At 30.4% G+C, this 23,738-nt stretch overlaps 1 protein-coding gene across 5 annotated transcripts in view; it reads left to right on the top strand.

Moving 5' to 3' along the window:
- The window catches only part of LOC143225546 (peripheral plasma membrane protein CASK-like), a 240,825-nt gene extending 217,302 nt beyond the window's left edge, over positions 1-23,523 (top strand). For 4 of the 5 annotated variants that reach the window (XM_076455194.1, XM_076455199.1, XM_076455197.1 and 1 more), the window contains 11 exons: positions 4,183-4,371; positions 5,864-5,942; positions 7,418-7,503; positions 8,250-8,318; positions 9,287-9,316; positions 10,936-11,173; positions 12,894-13,043; positions 13,621-13,701; positions 14,950-15,152; positions 17,223-17,303; positions 17,752-23,523. In XM_076455194.1, the coding sequence (XP_076311309.1) occupies positions 4,183-4,371; positions 5,864-5,942; positions 7,418-7,503; positions 8,250-8,318; positions 9,287-9,316; positions 10,936-11,173; positions 12,894-13,043; positions 13,621-13,701; positions 14,950-15,152; positions 17,223-17,303; positions 17,752-17,931 (1,386 nt within the window). In that variant the 3' untranslated portion in view covers positions 17,932-23,523. The remainder of the gene's footprint in view (positions 1-4,182; positions 4,372-5,863; positions 5,943-7,417; positions 7,504-8,249; positions 8,319-9,286; positions 9,317-10,935; positions 11,174-12,893; positions 13,044-13,620; positions 13,702-14,949; positions 15,153-17,222; positions 17,304-17,751) is intronic. The other variant, XM_076455196.1, reaches the window with a different exon arrangement.
- Positions 23,524-23,738: the final 215 nt, after the last annotated feature.

Raw genomic sequence — 23,738 nt, 5'->3', positions numbered from 1 at the left:
TTTACAGTGTCAGCAGTTTGGTCACACAAAAACATCATGCTGTGGTTCTTTGAAAATGTGCTTGACCATGACCCTTACAAGTGCAACCTGGAACCACACTGTGTTAACTGTAGTGGCCCACACCTCTTTTACTCTATTTGTTGCTCTAAATGGGTAGGAGAAAAAGAGATACAATGCTTAAAGACTTCATAATATCACCTACCCTGAGGCTCAGAAATTACTGTACCCAACTCCATATTGGACATATGCTGCTGCACTCCATTCCACTACCACAGTGGGAGTGCAGACAGATTTTTCCATGCCTCCAACAGAGTTGTTTGCAAAACATCTTAAGAATCTTGCGCTATCCATAATTTAAAAAGTTGATGCATCTGTGTCTACTTCCAGTGACTGCCCAGTTTCACTTCCTTCAGACTCGAGTGTTTCCTTGGATCCATCTTTTGTCTGCAGCCCCGAGAAGTGAATTGACTATTTGTTCACATCCTTAATCATTGGAATCTTTGTCTGCAAGCAGAGACCTACAAACTCAACCCAGGGCAGAATCCATGGAGGTTGATAGCTCTTTGTCCAATAAAGACAAAGCACATGGTTGCAAATAGGTCTCCCCGTCACATTCTCCTGCACATACATAACAGTGGCCATTCTGATCCAGTGGAACTGTCAAGGTTTTAGATCAAATTTAGATGACACTAAGGATTTGATTTATTCTGTGTGTCTCTCATTACAGGAAACATTTCTAAAACCTGCTGATACTGTCACCCTTCGGTAGTTTTCCTTGTATAGAAACAACAGGTCATGTAATGGACAAGTGCATAGTGGGTTGGCATTGCTGATTGATCAGTGTGTGCCCACTCTGTCCTTGTCACTTTATATGCCCTTGGAGACTGTAGCCATTTGTGTTTCATTGTGTTGTACCATCACTATTTGTTCTCTCTACCTGCCTCCTGAAGAGATCTATAATCAGTCAGGCCTTGATGCCCTCATTGAGCAGTTACCATCCCCTTTTTCTCTACTAGGGGATTTTAATGGACATAGTTTCCTTTGAGGTGGTGCTAGTATTGATGGGAGGGATAGTGCTATAGAGCAGATACTCTTGGACCACAATCTGTCTCACTTCAATACTGGTTCTTAAACTTATTTTTATGGACCTAGTCAGTCTTTTACTGCTATAGATCTATCTGCTCCCAATCATTATTCTTCCATTTTTCATGGAGGGTTGACAATAATCCATGAGGCAATAATCATCTACTTCTATCCAGTTTTTCTGAATACCAGACCACATTGGTATTCTTGGGAACAGGCTTGCAGACAACACAGCTAAATCTGTCTGCTCTGGCACTATCATCACTGTGCCTGTTTCATACATGGATTATGGTCCTGTATTCAAGGCTTGGCTCTGTGCCAGTTGGCAGTCGACTTGGAGTGAGCAATGTGAAAACAAGCTTTTCCAAATAAAATCCTCTATTGGACTTTGACCATCTTGTTTCCGTAAGGATCGGAAAAAGGAAGTTGTTCTAATTAGACTATGCATTGGTCACATTTTTTATCTCATCATTTTCTTTTATGTGGGACTGATGCACCAATGTGTTGTCTGCATAACATTCAGGTCACAATAAGCCACATATTACTGTCTTGCCATTGTTGAGAGTCGTAACGACAGCACCATATCAAACATATTTTGTTCCAAGGTTTTTCCGTAATGTTACACAGTTTTATTGGCAATGGTGACACTGTCCACTGTAGAAATGTTTTTAGTTTCTTAAATTTCTTCATCTTTGTAATGCTATTTAAGTTTTTAATTTATACATTAGACCTTTTATAATGTGATTTCCTTTTAAGAATCAAAATACATCTAGTTTAATTTGAAATTAGAAAATGGCTGTAACGTTGAATAACTCGAAACCAGGACTAAAAAGGCCAACTTCAGGTGACTAACGGTGTTGTTTGAACTTACCTGTTAGTCACCCTGGTGAGTTATAATTAAAATTATGCTACATAAGGTCCTTTACAACTTGTATTACTGTAGTTTCTCTCTTACTGCAGTACACTAGATATAAAAATTGGATTTAATGCTATTTAAGTTTTTAATTCAAAATTTTGTTTTACCTTGTTTTCTTTTTACAAATTTTAATACTTTAATTTAAACAAGATAATCTTGCTTAGAGCCTGACTAAATAACATAAAATGAAACTTGAAACATTTGTCTTCAGATCAAGAAAAATGACATGATAAGGTGCTATGTTAAGTACACTGCCTAAATCCTATTGAAATGGCTCGGTGATCATTACAGTGTCATTATAAAAGGAAATGACCATCCCATGCTTTTGTTGACCATATAGGGGCATATTGCATACTTCATCTGATGAGAACATTATTCAACTGGATGAAGTACAGGAGTCGTGTATGTAGCTCCAGTTTTAATGTTAAATTATCACCAGAAGGTTGAATAAAGTAGTTAATTATGTCTACAGATTATAGTCATTATGCTAACTTAACAAAAGTACTTTATTCATGCTTAATTGTAAGTTTCCTGCATTTAATCTTGTTAAAAGATGCCTAAAAAAATCATCAGTTATTCAAAATTTTCCTTATACAATTCATTGCTCTGTTTGTCTATATTCCTTTCCCTCCATAAAATTCTTAGATTATATTATCTCATTGTAGAAGTTGTATGTAACTATTGTGTGCATGATTGCCTGTGCGTATGTTCTGTTTTAACATTAGTTCTATGGTGAAGTTATCAGTTGATGTGTTAGTGAGTAAAGTCCAGAAAGTACTGTTACTGAAAGATGATCATTTATTAAAACTGATTTAAATACAAATAATAAATTGTGTGAATTACTGGATATTTTTTCTTCGTGTGCCCTGCTCTGGAGCTGACAAGTTTTTTTTTTTTAAGCTCAAGCTTATTGCTTGTGACATCTGTCTATGATTTATAATATGGTTTAATGATCTGTCAAGGGGTGAGGGAGGGTAGTACATAATATAGATAAAGATGCCGAGTGGAAAATCACTTTTAATTGGACTGACTGAATTCACGTGCTTCTGGCTATCAATTTCAGTTCCAGAAAGAATATAGCTAGTACAAAATCAGTAGGAGCAGCAAAGAAATAGTTGTGTAATAAGAATCAGCAAAACATGCACACCTCTCTAAAATAATTGTGTATTGAATTACTTTATCCAAGAAAGAAATGAAGAAAACTTCATGAAATTACAACAATTAACTGTTTGAATAGGTAAGATTGAAGTTATCTTAATTGAATGCTCAGAGCAAGAAAAAGATCTAGATTTGATATCTTAACTGAAATTTTTCAGTTACTACTGTGCTGAATCTTAATAAATACTTGGATACGATCCACTGTAAAATAGCTCTGTGAGTTTGAATATAAAAGTATTTCAATTTGATGCTTTATTTGAATATATAAGTACCTTGTAACAGAAATGGTATGATTTGATCAGTTACAAAACTTATTTTCAAATTCTAAAATATCCAATAGGTAAAGTATCTCATATTCTTCAAAATTTCATATTTCACTCCATATATACATAGAACTGTAAGCATTTGTTCTTATAAAGAAATGTTAGGATAATAATTTTTTTAACATGTTATCATTGACAGAGAATTTAATGATAATGTCATTTATATATTTTATTGTAAGTTGTGTAAAAGAACAAAATTTTTGCTATGAACTAAACTTGTAGTTACTGAGATTTAGAGAAATGATTTGTTCCAATGATTTGAAACATTTCTATGTATATATAGGTGATATTTTTGTAAAGTATATTAATTATGTAACATTTTCATCACAGTCAAACCATTGTACTGCTAGTTTTATAAATAAAATCACTTTAGTAGATAAATGTGGTATTTATAAAATCTCTCAAAATTGTGGTCTAAAGCATGTTGGTCAAACATGTGGAAATTTAGATTTAATATAAATTAGCTGTAGTGGAACAAAAAATTGGTGAATTGGCATAAGCTGAACATGTGACTTTCTTATGGTATTAATTGTCAATATTATGTAATAATTGGAACAATTAAAACTGATTAAATATTCAAATAATAAGTATGAAATAAATATAATAAAATTATTAGGAATATTTAATATCTCAAAGTAGATGTTAAAATACTTACTTATCTGAAATGTTTGCTGTCTTTTGTTTCATGCTTATTTATATTAGGCACTACTTCAAGCACATGATGTTGTAGCACATGAAGTATATGGTGAAGATGCCCTCCGAGTGACACCACCCCCCATCATGCCATATCTGAATGGCAGCCAAGAGATGGAACCACTGAGAGAACCACCAGTGGAAAATATCACTCGGGTTAGACTTGTACAGTTTCAGAAGAACACAGATGAGCCTATGGTGAGAAATGCATTATATATGTTTCTGACAAATGAAAGACTTATTGTAAGTGATTATAATAAATATAAGCTGTAACCTTGTAAACTACTACTTGATAAATAATTGAAAAACATCCACACAAGTTGGGTCAGGAGTGTATCTAAATAACTGATACATTATTTTTTCTTTTATACAATCTATAATTTATTGTACATAAACTACTACCTGGTGAAATGAAAGACTAATACAAGTGAAATTTTAAGGTACTGTACATAAATGTTATTTTGCAGATGATGTAAATAAAATTTCAAATAAACTATCTACTGGTCAGTCAATGAACTGAAAGAAGTTATGCTAAAATGTATTCAACTTCTAACTGGTGAAATGTTATTATATGTTCATCTTTTACAAGCTGATGAAGAGTGATTACAATTATGCTTCTCAAGAGACATTAATGTTAGGCCTATTACATTTTTAAACATTACATTCTTTATGTAGTCTCTTGGGGATTTTCAAGAATTAGAAGAATATATAATAATAATAATAACACTAATGACATTGTATCTCTGTGGTTAATTTAAAATACTGATTCCAGGGAAACCTTAGAGTATTGTAATTAAACTGTCATCTAATGAATTGTAAAACATCCACACAAGTTGAGTCAGGAGTGTATCTAAACAACTGATACATTAATGTTTCTTTTATACAATCTATAACTTATTGTACATAAACTACTACCTGGTGAAATGAAAGACACTAATACAAGTGAAAGTTTAAGGTACTGTACATAAACTATCTGGTAAAATGAAAGTCACTGATCCAAATGAAACGTGTAAAGTATTGCACATAAGCTACTACTTGATAAATAAAAGACACTGATATATATTAAACTGTAATGTATTGTACATAAACTACTACTTATAAATAAAACATGAATGAGTAAAACTGTAATGTATTGCACATAAACTACTACATGATAAATAAACGACACTGATATATGTTAAACTGTAATGTATTGTACATAAATGAAATAAAAACAGTGACACAAATAAAACTGTAATGAATTTCATACAAGTTACTAGCTGGTTAACTGAATTATTAAATGCTTAATTACAGATAATAATACAAGAGAAACTTGAATGTATTTTATTTATATAGACCCAAAAATATCACTAGTGAAACTTAGTTGCATTTTACCTAAACTACCATTTGAAGGATGGGTACAAGTCAACCAAGGATATACTTTTACTAACATTAGCCAATGGTTAAATAAAATCTTTGATTAATTTATTCAACTAAAATATATTTTAAAAGGACAAAAATTAATTAATCAAAGATTGTAAAAATTGTTTATTCATGGTGTATTGGTAGATTTGAAGAAAATAGAAAGTATAGTGAATGATACTGAAATACTTAGAAACAGAATGATGAAGCTCTCAGTGTATAGTTTTATATGCGTTCAGTTTAATGTACTCAATTTTGTAAAACTCTGTTGTAAGTGTTTCTGTTACAGGGCATCACTTTAAAACTAGATGAAACTGGAAAATGTATTGTAGCTCGAATTATGCATGGAGGGATGATTCATAGACAAGGTAATTTGTTCTCTGTCTTTGAATAAAAACTCAAATACATTTAAATATTGTACTTTTTACAGATTGTATGCTTTATTCACTAAATAAAGACTGAAAGGCTAGTTAGGAGCTACCCTTTAAAGATTTCAAACTTTTATTATCAATTGAGTGATTAATTACAAAACAGTATATCTTGTAGATTTTTACTGAAACCTGAGATAGACATAAATAAAGTGTATGTTTTTAAAATTCCATATCATTTATGTACTAGTATCATTTAATATTTCAAACATTTCTATATTTTAATCACTGGATTTGTTTACATTTTTTTTATTTGTTTTCAACTAATCATGAAGGAAAATATCTCAGATTAATGATCAAATTTAATGGAATATTCAGTAATAGTAGTAGTATTGTAAAAATTATGGGGGATTTCAAAACTTTTATACAAGTGCTAAAGTTCATAGAGAAGAAAACTGTACACTGGTTTCAGTGAATTAAATTTTAAATTCTTTATGGTTATGTTCCTTTTGTTTAATTATGAGTCACTTGTACCAAATAATGTGGAACTAAGTTGGGCATTAGTAAGAAAAGTAAAATTTTGAGGTTATAACTATTGTTGTTTAAAAGAAAGGTCAGGTAGAGAGTCACGTGGAAAACATTTCCAAATGCTATTTGCAGATGTATCTAATCAGTATAATCAACATTACACAATCTGTAAGTAGAGGTGCTGTGTGATATTAAAGAAAAAAGTCCAAGGAAAATTTATGAAAAAAATGTTTCAAAATAAATTTTCATATTAATAAAAACAAAAGGGAATTTTATTATAAAATATTTTTTAAAAACCCAAGATTGAAGTAATTCAAAAATTTTGAAAATTTTTCCTTGTAAAATTGTATGCTAAAGCTACACAATGAGCTATCTGTACACTCTAATGGATTTTTTAGCTTTATAAGCTATCAGGGAGTTATGTTTTAATAAATATATGTAACTAAACCTCGGTTAAAAATTTGTCATTGATATTTGCTGATAACATGGTGGTTTAGTAGAGAAGTAAATAGTGTGAGGTTTTTGTTTGTTAAAAAGGGGAAAAAATAGCATATTTTTGCATTTCATTTTTTTGGGGTTTATTTTAATTGTATGGCTAGTGGATTTATACTATTTTAGTGAAAACATCATTAAGCAACAGATTATGAAAAAATAGAACTAAATGATGTTGCTAAATGATGTTTATGTTTGTTAAAAAGAAACATGGCATATTTTTGCATTATTTCGTTGTTAATTTGTTTTTTTACTTGTGTGGCTAGTGCCTTTCTACTATTTTAGTGAAAACATCATTTAGTAACAGGTTATGGAAAAATGGAACTCTTAAGGTCTTAAAGAAATTAGTAATATTTTTAACGCACATAATACATTTTACTGAAATTCTGAGAAACTAGTAAGTTACCAGAAGTGGTCTTTTTTCTGTGACTTCAGTTTTGTCTGTTTGTTTATAGCAACTCTTCATGTGGGTGATGAAATAAAAGAAATAAATGGTGTGCCTGTAGCAAATCAATCTGTTGAAGCACTCCAAACTATGATGGTAAGGACTACCATTCATTTAGAAATGCTCATATGCCTGTTATATAATTTTCCTCTTGGAACACCTGCTGTGTGATTTTATGAAATTGACTAATGATATTTTTAGTAAGGTGAAAATGTATTGAATCTTTTTTTAAACAAGTGGGGTTAATACACATTTTTTCTGAATATATTTGTGAATTTCTTTGCATTTTCTCACCTAGCTTTACAAATGTACATTTCAATTGTTTTAAGAGACAAATATGTATATCACAGTTCTGAAGTATTATCAAATAATTATGTTCATACACTTTAACATTACTCATAGTGAGATATTAATGAAAGATAGTTGTAGTGAGCTAAGTACTTACATATTATCAGTATTTGTAATAAAATATGTAATTAATTTCAATATGCTGTTAAAATCTAACATGTATTTTAACATTATGCAGATATATATGTATGTATGTATAATATGTATATATATACATACACTTAAGTTTAGAATGAGAAAGAGAAAGTTTTAATTTTGTTATTTTCTGAAAGTAACAATAGTTTTTACTTCTCTCAGAAATAAGGAGCACAAAGTCTCAAGACATTTTATTCTGTTGATGACAAATATCTAGAATTGAAATTTTTTTATTATTTATTTTTACTAGACATAATTTTCATTTAATAAGTTATTAATGCTATAGTAATAATTAATAACATTTTAGGGAATTGTTTTTAAACATTTTGACTATACTGTTCCTTTTCTTCATATCACAGAGAGAAGCTCGGGGTAGTGTAACATTCAAAATTGTTCCAAGCTATCGTAGTGCCCCTCCACCCTGTGAGGTAAAGTTCCTATTTGTTAAAACATAATGGAACATTCCCTAAGTGTTTATTTTAAAGGAATGTTGTAATAAACTATCCATTTCTATGTATAGCATTTATAATTGTCTTTTTTTTCACCACAGTGAAACTATACTTATGTAGAACTTGAAGAATATGTAGCATTCATGGTAATAATTTATTCTATTGAATTGTTCAGGGGACATGCTGTTTATAATACAAAAAAAAAATAAATATGAAGTCCAGTTTATCATTTTATTCACCATCTGACATTGATTATGTAATGATTTGAAGGGTAGATTGGGCTAGTATTTATTTCCATTGTCTGTTTCTAACTTGTGGCTGTTGTTTTTAATATGTAGATTATAAAACATCAATAGAGTTAACTTTTTCAACAGACAACAATCCAACTGCAAAGATCATTGCTCAGTTTTCACTAGTTATGAAACTTTCATGAGTTTTTCAAGAAAGGATTGAGGTATAAAACTTTTGAATTAAATAAAAATTCATCAAATTGAGATTTACATAAGCTCGCATTAATTTACATCAAAATTTACACCAAGCACATTGCATTTTTACTTGTAATCAAGAATTTAGAGTAGCATCATGTACTTTTTAGAAAGTACTTAAGAGTAAAATGACTGTAAATAGATTAAAATAAACTTATTTATCAATACAAAATATAACGTGTTTTAAAGAATGTAGTGGATTTTTTTAGCCTAGTTAACATACATTTTCAGTAGCATTGACTAGCACTTCATGCAAATTATAAACTACTTCATAAATACTTCATTTTTTTAGTTAATAAAGCATAAATTTGGGTGGTTTGTTTACCATGATGGGGTTCTTAGCTCTTGACTTTTAATTTGAAAATTCCTAGATAAAATATGTACAAAGTCTCATCACTTTAAACCTAACTATACAGTGTCCAGTTATTCAGTTATTGTCTTTCTTTTCCCAAATGCTTCCAGTATTTCCAGATAAACCCACCTCCTGTTTTAGTAAGTATAAACTTTAATTTAGTAGAAAAATGCCAAGATGGTAAAATAAAAACAAACTAGACTTTTAGGAAAAGTGTTTTTAAAGGTAATTTTTCTCTAAAAGTCAAATTACTTTAAACTAGTGTGGCCACTTACTTCTGGACGTAAACTCCACCTTATGCATCATTTAACCTGTAAACTATGGTGGAATGCACAGTAGTGAGTTAAACAGAAGAGGTGTTGTATGATATAAGGATGATAAGTGAATGCCTAATTTTCATTGTAAAGCTAATAACAATTGTAATATAATTGTGAAGTGAACAAAGGTTGCAAATTTGTAAGGATGGAAGAGATTGTGCTGTATTGTAAGGTTTATAAGGCAGACAAATGTTACAATATTTGAGTTACACAGTTATAGCTAGTTTGTTTCTGTAATAATTCTGGGTAATATGTAAAGATATGGATGATAGGTAAAAACTAAAATTCCCAGAGTTTCTAGAATTATGTTCTTTGTACTACATAATGTTTTTATTTAGATTCTGAAGGTTTTTTTTGTCTTTTTTGACATGACTATAATACTCTGGCTTGTGATTGCCATTTTTCACTATTGTTATATATTATAAGCATAATCATAACAAAGAAATATAATCATGGTTTTACCAATATTCTTTTTTTTTTTTTCAAAAATACAATCATGGAGAGAGAGAAAAAAACATTATACTTTTAACAGCTTACAACAAAAGTCACATTAAAGTACAGCCTTTAAGATATTTTATTCGATCATTTGTTTATTGGGCTCTGCATGGCCAGGTCATTAGGGTGCTCGACTCATAATCTGAAGATTGTGGGATCGAATCCTCATCACACCAAATGTGCATGCCCTTTTAGCCATGAGAATGTTATAAAGTGGGGGTCAATCCCAAGATTAATTGATAAAATATTAACCCAAGAGTTGGCAGTGAGTGGTGATAACTAGTTGCCTTCCCTTTAATCTTACACTGCTAAATTAGGGATGCTTAATACAGGTAGCTATCATGTAGCTTTGCATGAAATTCAAAAACAAACAATTTTTTTATTAGGTTTTAAATGATTTTTGATTGAAAATTGACTTGTGACTTTAATGAGGCAAAAACTAAATTATAACCAGTCAGAGTAATATAAATATTAACAATTTTGTAAACCCAACATAGGTTTTATTTAAATTTCACTTCCTTATGGACATCACAAACTAACATCACAGTTATAATTATGTACTATCTTTGGATTCTCAAACTATACTATAACCAAAGAGATTAAATTGTCTTTTAACATGAAAAGGAAATAACGAGGAATATTTCAATGACAGACTAATAGCCACTGTGACATGAAATTATTAAAAGTAATCAAAAAATGTATGTATTAGAACACAGCAAAATTTGTTTCAAAACAACTGCAAAGTAACTACATGAGGATAATATTATATTTTTCTCAAACTACTGTAGTAACAAAATCAAGACAGAAAAATAGGACTTTTAAGCAACACTCAAAAATGAAGTGATTTCCAGAAATTCTTTTAAAAATAAGCTATTTTCTGCTTTTTTAAACTTCATGTTTTTTTATGGTTATTTCTTATAAAATAATTTAAATACTGTTTTTCACAGATCTACATGCGGGCTCAGTTTGATTATAATCCTTTAAAGGATGATCTTATACCTTGTGCTCAAGCTGGGATTTCATTTAGAATGGGAGATATTCTTCAAATTATCAGTAAAGATGACCATAATTGGTGGCAAGCCAAAAAAGAAGGTTCAGATAGTACAGCAGGGTTAATCCCATCTCCAGAGCTTCAGGAGTGGAGAACAGCCTATATGGCCATGGAAAGGACCAAAAATGACCAAGGTATTTAGTGTGAAATATAAAAATTTAGAAATTAACAAGGTGCTCTCATTTAATATGAGAAGTAATATAGTTCTGAAAATATAGCACCTATGTTAGAATGAGATACAAAGGTTTTCCAGATTTCTGAAACTGAAGCACAGAAGTCAGAATTGTGTACATAAACAGGAGAAAAGGCTCTGACATTGAAGTATCAAGATTATAAATTGATGTCTTGTGTCAGAGTAACAGAAAAAAAAATGTCATCAATTATTTATAATGCAACTATGTTCTCATAAAATTAATTACATTGCTGGTTCTATGAATATGAAAAATACATAATTATTGCTCTAAAGTTTCCCTGTGAGTTCTTAAATTCCCTTGAGGATACTTGCAATTTTGGTTTAAGTTACATATAATTCTGTCTGTTTTATAATATTCTACATTATGAGTAAAGTTGTTATTAAACCTTTCTAAACTCTGAGCCATTCAAAATGTTTAAGAATTGTTGATTTGATATTAACTTTTTATTTAGTAACTGTTGAAAAAGGAGTCACAATAAATTAGGTAAACTTATTGAATTTGTTTCTTTATCCAAGTCAGAAACTAAGCAGATTTTCTTAATGCTAACTTACGAAGCAGTGTAATGCCCATATTTGGTTAGTTTATAAGTTTTAGGGTATTTATGAATTAATATAACTTTGGACTTCTCTGTGGATGTTTTCAGTAGCCTATAGGTATACTTGCATATCTTGCCTGCATTTCGTCTCAGCCATGTTCACTACACATTTTTAACATTTGCATTCACTATGTATATGTTTATCTTTGTTTATAATAGACATATTACTTTCTTCTCATTCCCTCTCTAATAATTATACTAAACACATACTGCTCTCTTGTCAGTTGCAGCTTCATACTGTTTTCTTTCAACAATAACCATGCTACTTTTATATTGTTTACTTATTACTAACCATATTTATTTACAATTCACATTTGTCAATAGTCATATTGCATACTTTAAAAATCTACACTAATTTTTTAAAGTTCTTTTTTGACAAAACCACACCTAATGGTGGTTTTGTACTGGTGCTAGGGCTGTATCAAGTGTATTATGAGCATTGCCCCACATTTATATCTTTCAGGGGAGTGATAGAGTAGATTCTTTTGAAATAGGACACAGAATTATATATATTTTGCACAGGACACCATCAACAACCAATATGGTTCTGATCAGCAATCCATTAGTATCACATTTCTTACTTGCCTTTAATCGTAGTGTCTAAATGTTGGTTGTTCAATTTGGCAGTCCCATTGACTCGGTGGTAAGTTTGAGGGCTTACAGTGCTAAAAATCAAATTTCAATACCTGTGGTTTGCTCAGTAGAAATAGCCAATAATGTAACGTCAACAAAAAACAAAAGTCATCAGTTTTTTACTCTTACCTTTAACAATATTTTTGAGGGTTAATTTTTGGAGCTTCAGAAAACACAATTCTCAAACCTCAGTTTGTGTTCTTGGTTTTATCTTTCTCATTTTCTTAACTCTAAAAAAGTGTTAACTGTCTTTATTAAAGCAACTGTCCAGAAAACTGTCTTCAGACTTAATGTTCAGTTTCAGTTCACATACTTTTTGGTCTGGAAGGTGCTAGAGCCAGGTGTTCCTGCTCATCAGTATGTTGTATAAAATAGGTTTCACTACCCTGTTTACTGATATGAACTGGATGAAAACTATGGTTTATTTTGCAGTAAATTGCTCAATATTTGGAAGAAAAAAGAAGCACTACAAAGACAAATATCTAGCCAAACATAATGCCATTTTTGATCAACTAGATTTAGTTACTTATGAAGAAGTTGTGAAACTTCCAGCCTTCAAAAGAAAAACCCTTGTACTTTTAGGTAAGAAACAAACTTGTTAAAATTTTTCAACAGTTAATTACCAAGGTATTAACTTCAAACATGAATCTTTTTTATTGTTTTGGTTAACAACTGGTAACATTATTTATAATTCAAATATTGTAATAATGAAAGTTATTAGACACCTTTAAATGACCTGCTATTACTGAACTCAAGCAGTTGTATCAAATATTATCTGAAATTAACATTTATTTATAACACTTTTAACCCACTTTGTTTTGTTTAATGTGTCCCATCTGTGGTATAAGTTGACTATTCCTAACATATCAATTCAGTTGCAAGTTCATTTAAGAACTATGGCTGCCAATTACATGCATACTTGGAGAAAACACAATACTTAGCCAAAGGCCCAGGTTGTGTACAAATGTTTGATTACATAGACATTTAAGTTATTTTTATTCTAAACTGATGCTATATCTAGTTTAAACACAAACCTTGCACATTAAAAAGTACAGTAAACAAAAAAAACAGACCAAATTTTCTTCTTTAAAATCAGAGCCACTCTTAAAAGGAGTTGTATTTTTTAAATCTAATAAATTTGTTTCTGCATTGCCACCAGGTGCTCATGGTGTGGGAAGGAGACATATTAAGAACACATTGATAGCAAATCATCCAGACAAATATGCATATCCTATTCCACGTAAGTATTTTGTTTTTCATTTAAAATGTTTTTCATTGCTTATTTGTTGTGAATTAATTAGTGAAAATTTCTAGTCCAAATGGTATTTCTTTAATTAGGGATATTTGGAATACTTTAACCTGTTGACTACTGATTTGCCATATAGGATACAGTTTACCTGTGGCAGTTGAATGCAAGTATTTTGTATACCATGTACTGCTTGAAAAAATTTTGCATGCATTTAGAACAGCTCTAGTCAGTAGGTTAAGAATCACTTTTTATTGGTGCTATAGTACATTTTATGCAGTCTCTCTTAACCTTGGAAGCTCCACGATGTTTCACAAAATATATATCTTATGGTTTTGAAATAGCAGTTGACAAACCATTACCATGGGGCAAAACAGTTAAGCAAGGAAAGTATTGTGAAAATGTTATCTTAATTTTTTAAATTAATTTTAGTCTACAGTTTCTTTGAATATGAAATTAATATAGGATATTAATCTCTTTAAAACTCCAAGATGAACATAAAATTCAAAAGAAGTTTATACAGTATGGCTAAGAGCATGAAAAACCTGGAAAGGTCAAGGAAAATGTGCTTTACTCTTTTATTTCAGAGCTTCTGTGTGCTCAGAAACCATGTTTACTAGTTTTTAGTATAACTTTAACCTTGGTCAGTCTGTTTGATCTACTGATAGGTTAGATCAGATATTCATTTATAAATAAAAGGAAAAGTTTTTTGTTTTCTATCATTTTATAATGCTTTCATTTGAAGTTCTTTTCCTGTAGTACCATAGTCTGAAGTATGTATGTTATGAAGTTCTTTATTACTCTATAATCAGGACACACACTAAAGTGGGGTTGGTTAAATAATGTTATGAGGGAAATTTTAAATATTAGTGTGGTTTACGTACACATGTGGGCTTGAAAAGTTGAGATTTTTGTGAAGAAATCTGACTATCCAATTAGTCTTCTAAACATTTTATTTACTGTAATGGATATGCCTGAGAAAACAATATAGATCCTCCACTTGTATAAAACTAATCCAGCTAAATGATGATTAGCATAGTAGGTAGCTTTTTGAATGTGTGAATTCTGGGATTTTTCACAAAGCCCCTCTTTCATTTTGAATATGTAGTGTATATATTGCAGGATATTATAGGTTCAAAACTCTAGATTGTTTCTTGAATTTGGAAGTTCATGGCTAATTCACAGAGTAGTTTTTATTTACTGAGTGTCATGTAGTTTCTAAAATATATTTGTTTATCATAGATACAACGAGAGCTCCAAGGAAGATGGAAGAAAATGGAAAGAACTATTTCTTTGTTTCCCATGATGAAATGATGGCAGATATTGCAGCTAATGAATATCTAGAATACGGGACCCATGAAGATGCAATGTATGGCACAAAACTGGAAACAATACGTAGGATTCATCATGAGGAAAAGATAGCTATTCTTGATGTTGAACCACAGGTAACTGAGAAATAATTATGTACTTTTATCAAGACATCTAGAATTTTTAATTAGGATAATGTAGGTTATCTGTCATGGTGTGAGTGGCCTAACTAGTTTAAGATCTAGAATTTACACTGGTATGGGCTAATCTGCCATCTAGTTTTCTAGAAGTTACTATAATGTGGTATTGATCCAGTATTAGCAAGCTTTTAATTTTTTGGTTTTAGCCAAGGAAAAGTTTTTTTTTATAAATAAAATAGTATGAAAATACTTGGGTTTACATGTTTTCAAGAAGCAGTTAAATCACAAGTAAGATGGAGCAGTGCAGTTATACGAAGGATCATAAACTGTGATTGTACATATTGTAAATTAACTTGAAATGTAAAAGTGTGTTAAAAATTAATTTCCAATATAATGGTGTGGTAAATTTCCTTTCATAAGTGTGGGAAATAAACTCATTTATAGAAACATGAGGGCTTTCCACAAATATTCTACCTCCTGCATATAAGCAACATTAAAAAAAAACACTGAACATTTTAAACATGTTCAGGTTCTGTAGTTGTATGCATAACTTTCAATAATTTTTATTAACTACTACAGTAAGATCTCAGACTACAGCATCTCTCTTAAACAGCAGCATTTTGAGACTTTTTTTTGTACTCTACAATCCTCAAAATGTACACAAAAATAATTTTTTGGAACCAAGGACGGGTCTAAAGCAAGAAGAAGAGTGACTTAATGAGAAAGCATTCTGAGTTTCCTTAGATTTCCATTATAAACCTACAACAACAACAATGAAAAACAGTACATCTAACAAAGTATTAATGAGCAGTATAGTAGTAGAGAATACAATAACTGTTTCATGTCATAATTTGATAGTTATGATGAGTATTAAAATATGGTGTTATTTTCTAATTGTTATGAGTTTGTGTAATTGATATCGTTGTTTGATGTGGTATTTTGAATATTGTGTGAAATGTTCTATGTTTGGGTGAGAAAGTTTTGGGAAAATTATAGGTTATGTAAGTGAATAGAGTTCTATAGTCAATCCATATTAAAAATAAGCAGCATTTAATATTAGTTATTGAGAACCATTGGGAAAAGTATCCTTATAAAATTCAGCAGCTAAGTTACTGAATTACATGCAATTACCATGGGACAAAATAATTAATATTTTCACAAAACTTTCCTTGCTTTTCTTAATTCTTTAAAGTAATTCTGATACAAGTTCCTCCATTTGTACAAACTAATTCAGCTAAATGATAAATTAATGATGTTCAGGAACTTGTTGGTTTCCAAGTGAAATAGGACTAGAAATTTTAGCAGTTTGCATAATCTTTCATTTTGCTTCAATTACCTAGTAGTTTTTTCTAACTAGAAGTTTCTAACAACATCAAGTAAATATAGGTATGAAATTAATGTTTAATATTTGAAGATGTTTGGCATATTTGCTCATTTCCTTTGTAGATATATTAATGTGTTGAAAGATTAGGCGTGATGCTCATAATGGTAGCATAAAAATAGAAAAGACAATTTGTTTCATGAACTGATTAGTTTAAAATGTTTGAAGTTGGTTTCAAAGTCACTGGTCAGATATTATTGTTTAGAGTTAAAAGACTTATACTTCCATGTTTAAACTTAACAAGTTCTAACCTTTATAAGAAATAGAGTAAGAACAGTATATTTAATTAGCTATATTTATTACTGCTTTAATTTTTAGTTTTGATCTAAGTAAGATGCTTGCTCTTATAGGAAGTTAATTTAAGTAGTATCATCATTGTGAAACTGAAATTACACACTGAGAAAAAGTAAGTCTTATTATCCCAGTGAGTTTCTCAATTCTGTTCCTACAAATAATCACCAACTTTTATTAGTATTATAAATAGGAATCATATGTCATTCCCAGAAAATTTGTTTTTAAACTGAATACAAAAATCAATTTACTGCAAGGGTTTAGAAGTAATGCAGCATTAGGTAATTTGACAATTTCTGACATACTCTTAAAATGCGTTACTCAGTTGTTATCCTAAAATAGAGAAAGTAGAAATATAAATATATATATAACAAGTTTTTCTGTTTACTTTACAGGCCTTAAAGATATTAAGAACAGCAGAATACACTCCTTACGTGATCTTTATTGCTGCACCTTCTTTATCAACAATTAATGATGTAAGTTGCATTTAATTTTGTTACTTTATCATATTAATATTAGTTCCCAAGACAATTAGTTACATTCTTCTTACATTTTGATTTCAAAAAGATATCATGGAATGGAGATTTGAAAATGTAAAGAAATACTAAAGATACAATATTAAGTTTATTTGTTATCTCTCAGATAGGTAAGGGGCAGTAAGATAAGTTATCCACTACAGACAGCTTAAAATAAGTCCAAGTGGATGCACCACAGCTCACTTTTTACTGAAAATATTAACAAAAATTAATTTTCAACTAGTCATAGTGGATTGAAAGTATATACATCAATTTGCCACAACAATTAAATAAATTGTTTAATGATTTATGATGTTACATCCAAATAACAGTGATGTAAACCTGATTGTTTGTTGTTTCCATATGACATTTTTTAAAAATTATTTTATCCTAATTATTTCTTTGTAAGACTGATGGAAGCCTTGAAAGACTGACCAAGGAGAGTGAACTTCTCCGACAAGCTTATGGGCATTTGTTTGACCTGACAGTAGTGAACAACAACATCGATGAAACAATACAGATTTTGGAGAAAGCTATGGAGAAGATAAGTGTGACTCCTCAGTGGGTTCCTGTAAGCTGGGTATATTGATTGCCTCATAAAGTTGCTCAGAACTTTTTATGTACTCCAACATTGATTCTCCTCTGAAGAAGGTGAAGGAGTGTTTGGTATCTTTTTACAGACATCAAAAACCTCACTGATTTTCTTTTCATTCCATGATCAAAACGTTCCAGGAACATTATCTGCGTATACTCAAATTGGCTGTTTGTACAAATACCCCATGGTGCTGCCTAAGCTAGAGTTATGTGTACGGTCTAGCTTGCAGTGTTAAAGTTTGGTGTAAAAAATCAGATATAAGCCTCTTCTAACATCAAATAAACATAGGTATGAAATTAGGTATAGAAAAAATACACAGATACTTTAGCTCATGAGAAATCAAAAAGGGGTCTTTTTTATGTTAGAAGTTGATCCTTCTGTTTGTAAAATAAAGCCTTTGGTGTAAAATGTAAAAAAATCAAAAATAAGTATGTTTATTTGGAGTTTGTACCAGCCACAAAAATATTCTTCTGAGTGTTAAGAAAAAAAAAGCCTTAAGATGGGAAATTTATGGTAATAGTGTAAAACAGAAAACACAGAAGTGTTTTTGTTTGAGGTTCATAGAATCCAGAAATAGAAATGCCCTCTTTGCAAGTAAAGATGTGAAATTTGCATTAATAATGTTAAAATATTTCAGCTTTGATGACACAGAGGTATCTATTTTTAAAGTTAATATTAATCAGCTTGTTAGAAGAGCTCTTTATGTTTGAAGTTTGTAGTAGTAGTATCAAACAAAAACATCTTGGCTCATGAACTAAGGACAGGTAGAGATGTTAGTGTTTATAATAGTAGTATAAAAACAGAAGAGACAGTTTGTTTCCTGTACTGATTGGTTAATGTTTGAAGTTGGTTTCAAAGTGAAATAGAACTAGAAGTTTCAGCAGCTTACATCATCTTTCATTTAACTAGTAGTTGTTACTATAAAGCTGACAATCAGCAGTACCCCATACTTGTAGGTTAGAAAATGTCTCCTTTTTTTTTTCTTTGTGTTAAGTACCTAACAGTCATTTTTTCTTCACCTGGAGTAAACAATTTCCTGGGAAATTTTATTATCTTATCATGGTTGGTCCAGTTCTAACTTACATAGCTGAAGGCAGACAATACTAGAAAATAATCATCAGTTCAAATGGACATTAAAACTTTATTTCAAATTATTTGTGGGGTTAATGTAATTCAGCCTTTGTAGTGGCCAACATCTTTTCTAAATTAAGTAAATGCCAGTAATGTTTAGATTCTTCAGCCATTTGCTTATAAATGATAAAGTTAGGATTAATCATTGAGAGATGTTATATGCTTTGTTGTTATAGTCTTTGATGACATTAACGTTAAAAAGCTTTGCTCTGTGATCTAAACAGAAAAATATGTGAACTCTCAGAATGTGTAATAGTAATAATGAACTGTGAAAACCACAGATTTTTTTTTATTTAGCTAACTAAATTTATTTTCAACACTATTAACATGTGAAGCACTTTTAACCATTAATAAATGAAATATTAAAGTGAAAATAACTTTAAAATCTCCTATTTGACTATTTTTTGTCAATACACCCATTATGTATGCTACTTTTACTCTACAAATTTATTTTAATCAAACTCTTTCCACTGTTGTTAATACTTTGTACAAAAGACCTTTATTGCTCCTACCATAGCATGAACCAAGAAAATTTCAGTACTAAGACAACATATATTATGTTAATCATACTAATTTCCGTTTCTAAACATGATAGTATTGGACATAATTTAAATGTTGATAAGTATAACTTTGATACTTCCTACTACTAAATGCACTCAGGTTACTGAATAATTTTTAGTTGTGTATTAGAGTGTTAAATATGAAATTCCCAGTCGTATAGGTAAAAATTGAAATTCCATGTTTTCAACAAACATCAGTTTTATTAATCAAATTATGCTCCATTTGCTGCATTGGTTTTCTCCCAACAGGAGATTAATGAAAATCTGTCTCCATAAAACTCCATTTTTTTTTGAGACAAAGTTTCAAAGACTTTGACAGTAGTTTCCTGATTCCTAAATGTTTTGTTCTAGAAAAACAGCTCCAAGTGCTGGAAAAGATGATAATTAGATGGAGATAGGTCAGTTGAGTGTAGTGGATGCTCCAAATATCCATATTTCAATTCTTTTAATTTTGAAATGGTGATTTATGAGATACAAGGTATGGTGTTATCTTGCAGCAGAATTGGCCTGTGACTATTCACCAATGATGGATGTTTTCTGATTAATTTTTGATGCATTTTATCAATCTGTTGGCAGTAAGATCATGTTGTAATTGTTTCACCTAGTTGCAGAAAGGAATAATGGATAATTCCTTCTGCAGGCCACTAACTGTCACTGTAACTTTTTTTGGGTGCAAAGACAATTTCAGCATGTGTCTTGGAGATTCACCTGCATCTAACCATTGTCCTGATCTCTTCTGTTTCTCATATAGGATCCACTTCTCATCACAGGTAACAGTTCACTTCAGGAATGACTCATTCTTGTTCTTAACCAGTTTCTGCCTTTCTGTCAATTTATGATGTACCCATTTGTTCAATTTTTTTTAACTTTCCCTATTGCAGCCAGGTTATGAGAAACAGTTGCACTGGAAACTTTTAAGTTTGCAGCAGGTATTCGAACTGTCATTTTTGGGTTAGCTTCCACAATAGTTATTGATCTTCCTTTGTTAAAAACAGGTTCATATCACCAGAACAAAATTTCTAGAACCAATGCTGAATAGTCTATTGAGAAGTAGTCCCTTGTACATATGCCAAATTGATGTTTTTAGTGGCCTCGACTGCATGTTTTTCTCAATTTGAACTCGTACAAAAAGTAGCCTCAATTTGTTTGAAGACATAATCTGGTATAGGGTTCCAAAGAAACACAAAAACAATTATAATACAACTCGGCATAACGTACAAATGAAAAGCATGGCACTCTTATCAATACTGAAGAGCATACAGTCAAATTACTCTATCTAACTTATACTAATCACAGGCACTTTTCAACCAAGCAAAAGTATGGCCAATTCATATGAAACAACCTAATATTTGGTGCTTTTCTGATCCATACTCTTCTAGCATCATACATGGTGCTAGAAAGGCATGTCTACTGTTTGATAAACACAAGTCAGACAAGCTTCTGATGGTGATAAGTCATGATTTCAGACAATGTGAATTTCTGTGTTCACATAGATGATGATGTCAGACGTGGTAATATCTATTTTTAAACAAGGTGACATGAATCAGAATTTATTTCATGATTATATCAGACAGATTGATCTATCTTTTCATAAACACAATATTATAAACTAGTTAATGTATTGGATTATTAACAGAAATGTTCATCTGTTTGGCTAGATATAGGCCAGTTTGCCTATTGTTACTTTACATGCTGCTACAGGTGTTGTTAAATATGACTGTTTTATATTTTGATAAAAAATGTGTCTCAAGCTGACATATTTTTTGATAAGTGTGCTAATGTCTGGAAAGATGATAGAAATGGTGCTCTAAATTTAGCAAAAATAGGTTTTGTTTATGCTGTTGAGCTACATTTTATTAATTTGTGTTTGCACTGAATTATTCAGATGCTAGTCTGTAGTTATTTTTAAGTTTTTTTTCTTTTAAAACCTACTTATACTGGTTTTAGAGAATTATTTAATGTCACTGTTTTTTACTCAGAACTGCCTATAGGAATGCTGATATCAGCTTTTTTTTTAAATATATATTATAATAACACAGTGAATAAAACATTCCATTTCATATTCACTTGTTTTATTACCTCTCAAACAATACCAGATCAGGTTTTTATAACACTATTGAAGGGGTAAAAGATAAAATTATTTTATGCTAATTTTTTTGTTGAGTGATAAAGTATTTAGGAATAATAAAATTTGATTAAATAGGTATTGTGAAACTTTGTACATACTGAGTTATATATTTTGGTTTTAAAGAGCAAATTCAGACTTTAGGTAGTTAATGAAAAACTGACTTTAATGTTTCGTGGAAGGACTTAATAGTTTTTGTGCATCAAATAAAGGTTTTGAAAGTAACAAATTTTTTGAGTAATACGAAGAGCACACCAAATCAATATGAAGGTTACATATAACACATCTAAAGTGTGAATGTAATGCATAGATAATATAATTATATATGTGTAATGCAATTATACACAACCATGGCAGTGGCATGTGTAGTTCAAATTACCATAGTTTATAAATAAACTTTGCCTTTTGAACAGGCATAGTTTTCATATTGTGCTTAATAAAGATACACACTTAATTCATTTCAAAGTTACAGAGAATACTGCATGAGTTATTATTTTTTTGTAGATATTCATTCAGATTTAAACAAGGACTATCTATACTAGCCATTCCTAATTTTTGATCTGATAGACTAGAAAGGGGGTGGGAGGTTGAATAACTGGTCAACAGCAGCCATCACTAATTCTTGCCTGATTGAATAGTAGGATGTGGCTGTCACTGTTATAAGTGCACCTATGAGCTCGGAGTGTGGAGCACAATTTTGTTCCTCTTTCAAACCAACCATGGACTTTTTGATCCACAGTCTTGAATGTCAACCACCAGCCTCCTATAAGGGAGAAAAAAGATTAAATAGTTCATTCTGGAAATTGGAAGTTTTCTATTACTATTTAATTATAAAAAAATATTTTCTTACTAATTGACAGTGGCATGCTTTGTCAATTAGTAGACTACATTCTACAGGTAAGGTTATCTAATACAGTGTAAGCTACATTTTACTAAAACTAGTAGATTATATTATTAGTTGAAAACCAAGCAAATGCAAGTTATAATCCTGGTTTGATCACTAAGATGTATGTTTAGATTAATCAGTAAGCTATCACCTGGCTGCTTGCATAATTTGTAGATGATTTAATGCAAGTTCATGATTATTTGTATATTTTATTATGACCTTTGTTGGTAAATTTTCATTATATGGTTTTGTAAAGATGTATAGATTTCTTGTATCCAGTATATTATATACTGAAAGACTACTGCCCTATTTTTTTACTCACTAACTGAATTACTCTGTTTAACTTGAAGATGCTTTTATTGGATATAATAATACTGTGTTATAACCAGAAAATTATTACAATTTATGATCTTTTCAGTGGAACGTTTTTTGGTATAATTACCTATAAGGTCAAGTTATAGTTTATGCATGTTATAGAGATTATACTTGAGACATTTTTGCTCTGGTATGTTATTGAGCTTCTTTGCTTAGTCTGAGTAATTTTCTTTTCCAATCACCTGATATATGTGTATTTCAGGAACGTTATTACAAATCTTAAGTATTGTTGATCCATTGGTTCATATAACTTATAACTAGCTACTCTGTTAAATTTTAATACGATGAGATTTGTGTCACAGGTCATTTAGTTATTTTAAAGAAAGCTTATACATTAGGTATCATGTTATTAATTAAGGTTTTCAAGAAATTTATTTTATGCATTCTTCATGTTTTGTTGCACAGAAGGAGTAATGCAAGTTTTTGTTTCTGAAATCAGTTGTGTGGGCTTGAAAATTTCTGTTGTTAAAACAATATTTAAATAATAATAAAATTGTTATTTTAAAATACATTTAAAAATTCAGAAAGCTTCTTCTGGATATATACTCCCAATATCATGTTAATACAAGCTATTACCACTGTTGTTATGATCAGTTAATAGAAACATTACTTTTGCTCTGATATATGAGTAGTCACACTTGAGGTAAACAAGTGTTACCTCACATCATTTGCAAAGCCTGTACAGTAAAATGTCTTAAGTGGCAATTATATTTTTTATTACAAA

Source organism: Tachypleus tridentatus, chromosome 9 (assembly GCF_004210375.1).
Source record: "Tachypleus tridentatus isolate NWPU-2018 chromosome 9, ASM421037v1, whole genome shotgun sequence".
NCBI classification, from domain to species: Eukaryota; Metazoa; Arthropoda; class Merostomata; order Xiphosura; family Limulidae; genus Tachypleus; species Tachypleus tridentatus.
This window is presented reverse-complemented; position numbering and strand designations above follow the sequence as displayed.